The 5,145-nt window shown below is 42.0% G+C and overlaps 1 protein-coding gene across 1 annotated transcript; it reads right to left on the bottom strand.

Annotated features, from left to right (window-relative positions):
• Window positions 1-3,091: 3,091 nt before the first annotated feature.
• rprml (reprimo-like) lies at window positions 3,092-4,598 on the bottom strand. The gene has a single exon (XM_017684512.2). It carries the CDS (start codon window positions 4,275-4,277, stop codon window positions 3,954-3,956), a length of 324 nt encoding a protein of 107 aa, XP_017540001.1. The 5' UTR covers window positions 4,278-4,598; the 3' UTR covers window positions 3,092-3,953.
• Between the last annotated feature and the right edge of the window lie 547 nt (window positions 4,599-5,145).

Raw genomic sequence — 5,145 nt, 5'->3', positions numbered from 1 at the left:
AATTTCACATTTAGTCCTTCAAACCTTGGCAACCTCCCCTGTGTTTTTTCAGGTTCACTGGCAACAGAAAGACTTGAATAGATGACTTTTCTGATTGGCGATATCCAGTTTGCCAGTAAATTAATTGGGAGAGTTTTGAATGCACCTTTTTTATTCTATCTGAAACAGAGAGTCATCACAGCCCTGATTGTTACTGTTCAGTGTTGTTATGAATATGGATGATTGCTTGCTTTCAGATTTTCGAAGCAATCTGCAGGTATGTTTTTCCACACATGCAAAGTTCAGTCTTAGAAGTTTCATTTCAAGTTTCAAGAGGTTTCATTTTCTACTTTTCATGTCTAATAAGCCTAAATACATTTAGTGATGTTGAGGTCTGGACTATGGTGACCAGTACATGTGTAAAGATGGACAGAAACATCTGTGGAGTTTTTCAGATCTGAAGCAAGAGTGGAGCTTGATTTTCTCCTCTCTTCCAGACATAAAAGCAATGTTAAGTTAACCTGTTGGGAACAGTTTTTGTGGTCTACCAGGTTATTAGGTCCTCTGTAGCTTTTGGTATTTTTGAAAGTTGCAGAACGTTTTTTACTTATTTTCTTTTGAGTTTTTGTGTTTTTTCTGTCGTTATGCAAGTGATTATCTGATGTCTAATCTCATTAGAACTGTCTTCTGAGATATGACACCTTGTTGGTAATGGCCATGTTGACTGAATTGAATTGATGAAGGGTAGTCTCTGACATTGGCACAGTACAGGGTTTCCAAGCCAAGAACCATTTAGGAATTTTTAGTTTAAAGAGTGTAAAATTGGGAACTGTCTCCTGAACTGAATCTTCTCTACTGCCTTGTTATTATACCGGGTTATCTTGATTTTGAAGGCTTTTCTGAGGAAGGTCTGTCAGGTTTGTAGAACAGCATTTGCTTCTGCTGATGTTAACACTGTTGTAGGGTACCTTTTAGGAAAATGCAGGTTGAGATTGCAGGAGAATGCAGGTTGAGAGTTCAGTTATGATCCATGAAAGATATTTAGTGCCTCTCCACTGTATTTTTCTTTATTTTCCGATAGATTTAAGATTTTTCATCACACCATATCACATCACACCGTTCTCCACCCATTTCTGCTTCCTGTATCTCTTGGCCTATTGCATGTCCTTTAGTTCCTTTTCAGCCTGTTGTAAGAGCTCTTACAGTTCAGTGAGAGAACAAATTTAAAAATTGGCTGATATTCATGTTTAATTAAAAATAAAATAGTTATAGTGCCACATGCTAAAGTTTGAATATCTACAACTTAATGAACTATTTACACATGACTATTGACTCATTAGGTCTAGTGAGAGTCTTCAAACCTTCTGCAAACATTCCTCAACCATGGGCTCCTCTAAGCAGCAGGCTGAGGATCTGAAAATGAAGCTAAGTGAGCCTAAGCAAGGCTATGGAAAGATAAAGTCTTTCCAGCTCTCAACTTTCGCTGTCCAAAATGTCATGAAGTGTCTGAACATGCAGATAAACATCTAGATAAGTCAGAGACATTTTGAAAGTGCTGATGTTGATGGCCCCAATCACCAAAGGTATGATTGGAGAGAAAACGGAGCAGCATTTGATGAAATTAACTATTTGCCAACTGTTAAACATGAGGGCAGATCTATGACTAAATATGAGCAAATTCTAGAAGTAAATGTAACACAGTCACTCAAGACACTGACGCTGAAAAGAGTTGCTTCTACAACAGGACAATGATCCTAAACACTCTTCAAAATCCATCATGAACTACTTCAAGAAATGCAAGCAGAAGCGTTTGGAATGGCCCTCACAGCCCCTCGGCATGACCATCATTGAAAATCTGTAGATGGATCTTTATCATGCTTTGCGTGCAAAACAACCCAAGAACTAGGAGTGTTCTGAGTGGAAGATGGGTGAAAATTCCTAAAACAAGAAAAGAAATATTCCTAGAAAAAGGGGGAAAAGGCTGTCCTGACTTGGAATTTAAACTTAAAGAATGGGTGTCCAAACTTTACCAAATGCCACAATTAGAATTTTATTTATTTTGAATGTTTTAAATGAATTGCAAAGTTTTTAAACTGTTATTTTTTTTATTTAAGAGTTACATCTACACCTAATCTGTTTTGATATGTTGAATAATCAGTTGCACTTACTAATTAAATATTGAAAAATGTTGCTTTGCTTGGATTGCCAGTTATTGTGGTTTCTATAATAATAATAATAATAATAATCATAATAATAAAATATAAAATTCCATTATATGTACCTTATATAATCAGAATAACTGTTTAATTCATGATTGCATGGATTATTTTATTTATTAAATATTTGTATTCATTATTGTATTATTTATCTACTGTCATTTGTCTTTTGCCATAACTTGTTCAGCTGAAGTGATACAATAATAGAGTTCTTGGTTTTATTTCAAAATCTAATATTTTTAGCACTGTACTTTAATTACCAACACAATTTTGAAAAATGCAAGTGATCTGACATGTGTACACATAAACACCTTGTTCAAGATTTGGTAGGTGGGCATCTTACCCCAGGTAGGGGGGCATCTTTTCAAGTTTTTTTTTTTTTTTGCGTGTTACACAAACAAAACTGGCTCTGTTCCAGTTTATTTCCCCTAACTGAGGCTGTATAGACGTCATCATGTACAGAGTGTTTAGCTTTACAGCACTTTGACGGTCTTGTTTTTCTCCACTTTAATATGAGATTATTGCGGAAAAGGGTACTAAACTGTCACTGAGGTGGTACCCCTCTTATCACTGGGGTGGTACCCTCAAGTACCTTTAGTTCCATATTCCATGTTCTATATTCTGAAGTTGTATGGACTCCCTGTCTTGTCCACAGCCCTTTTCTTTGATTGTATGTGTGTGTGTGTGTGTGTGTGTGTGTGTGTGTGTGTGTGTGTGTGTGTGTGTGTGTGTTTTAAATAAGGCTTTGAAAAGGTACAAATACGCCCCTTTACCCTGGGAATAACCTATTGAAGATGGACTGGACCTGAAATTCACTTTTCTACCTTTACGTTGACAATGTACCTTGCTGTCTTCCCATTCAAACATTCAATCTCCAAAGCAGAAAAAGCAGAGCAGAAACGGAAATAGCAACTTTATTGACACGACATGCTGCACTACTTCAAGTATCATCATGGTGTACAAAAAAATAAATAAATAAGACTTCATGCGGCACTGAGGTTTCATCATCAGAGAGAGCAGGACAGAGAAGCACCTGGTACATCAGGAACATGCTGACTGATGAACTGACCAGCTCCCATCAAAACACACACCAGCGGCGAAGGACGAAGGAGGACACGTGCAGGTGTCCCCGCCGGACGAGCGTGCGTGTAGAGAAAAATACAGCTTTAGAAAAAAGAAAAGAAGACAACTGAAAAAACACCCACGGTGCCAGATGCATAGGCTACACTTACTCCATCATTAAAGTCCATGCATTTTGGAAGTTCAATACAAAGAAAGTTTTGACCACATTCTCTTCTTGCGTTTGAGGTAAAAACATGTAAACATAGTTTCACTGTAGAAGTCAAAAGTCAAACAACCCGAATCCAACAAACCGGTTCATATAATAAGGAGTGAACATCAGTATATACACTCAAAAACAGAGCTTCGCTCAACTGTGCCGCACGTTTCTGTGCAGTACAGTCAGCACAGCCGCGGTCAACATCAACAAGTCAAACGGCCCCTCGGCGGATTTTTTGAGTGTATATATGTGCACGCGTGACGCACATACACCATATAAAAAGTTACAAAGAGCTACGAGAACATTCATAAACATCAATACATTCTCATATGTGGCGCGTGCAAAATCCCTTCTCCCCATCAGCTCCTCTCTTTCAGCTCCTCTCTGTTTCCCTCCACAAATCCCAGCCTCTGCTGGACGGACGGGGTTTTGGAGTGTCCTCGCGAACCCCACCGGAGCTCGGCGTGCGCGCGCCGGAACTAACTCAAGCCGATCATGACCGCCTCCACGTCCTTGGAGGGTCTCCGCTCCCGCACGAGGAAGTTTATCATGCTCTCGGACTTGATCATGAGGTTGCAGCCGAGGAAGAAGACGCCGAAGATGACGGTGAGCGAGAGCACGCACAGCACGGCGATCTGCACCACGCGCGTCACGAACAGCCTGCGCTCCTCCTGCTCCAGCGCCAGCGACCCGCCGCCGCCGCCGCCGCCGCCGTCGCTGGCGCTCACCTCCGTCCCGTTCCCCGTGCAGCAGTCCACCAGGTCCAGCAGCGCGCCGGTGCGGTTAAAGAGCGTGCCGTTCATCGCGGGCTGCCCTCAGTCCATGCGCTCGCGAGGAGCCTCGGTCGCTTTCCGCGAGCAGAAGTTAAAGGAAAAAGAAAAAGATGTTCGTCGAGAAACTCGCGAGTCGCTCTGCGGCTGAAGTTTTCAGAGCTGGTGAGCAGAATGAAGAGCTCAAAGCGGGAAAAAGTAACTCGGTCCACAGAGAGACAGAGAGGCGCGCGCACTGGACGTCTCATAGGCTCACTGTAGGTGAGGGGGAGAAACAGAGAGAGAAAAGAGAGAGAGAGAAGAAAGAGAGAGAGAGAGAGGAGAGAGAGAGAGAGAGAAGAGAGAGAGACGAGAGAGGAAGAGAGAGAAAAGAGAGAGAGAAGAGAGAGAGAGACGAGAGAGGAAGAGAGAGAAAAGAGAGAGAGAAGAGAGAGAGAGACGAGAGAGGAAGAGAGAGAAAAGAGAGAGAGAAGAGAGAGAGACAGACAGAGAGAGAGAAGCGAGAAAAGAGAGAGAGAGAGACAGAGAGAGAAAAGAGAGAGAGAGAAGAAAGAGAGAGAGACAGAGAGAGAGAGAGAGAGGAGAGAGAGAGAGAGAGAAGAGAGAGAGAGACGAGAGAGGAAGAGAGAGAAAAGAGAGAGAGAAGAGAGAGAGAGACAGACAGACAGAGAGAGAGAAGCGAGAAAAGAGAGAGAGAGAAGAAAGAGAGACAGACAGAGAGAGAAGAGAGAGAGAGAAGAGAGAGACACAGACAGAGAGAGAGAGAAAAGAGAGACAGAGAGAGAGGAGAGAAGAGAGACAGAGAGAGAGAAGAGAGAGAAAAAAGACAGGCAGAGAGAGAGAAGAGAGAGACACAGGCAGAGAGAGAGAGAAGAGAGAGAGAGAGAAAAGAGAGACAGAG

Source organism: Pygocentrus nattereri, chromosome 14, assembly GCF_015220715.1.
Source record: "Pygocentrus nattereri isolate fPygNat1 chromosome 14, fPygNat1.pri, whole genome shotgun sequence".
NCBI lineage: Eukaryota > Metazoa > Chordata > Actinopteri > Characiformes > Serrasalmidae > Pygocentrus > Pygocentrus nattereri.
This window is presented reverse-complemented; position numbering and strand designations above follow the sequence as displayed.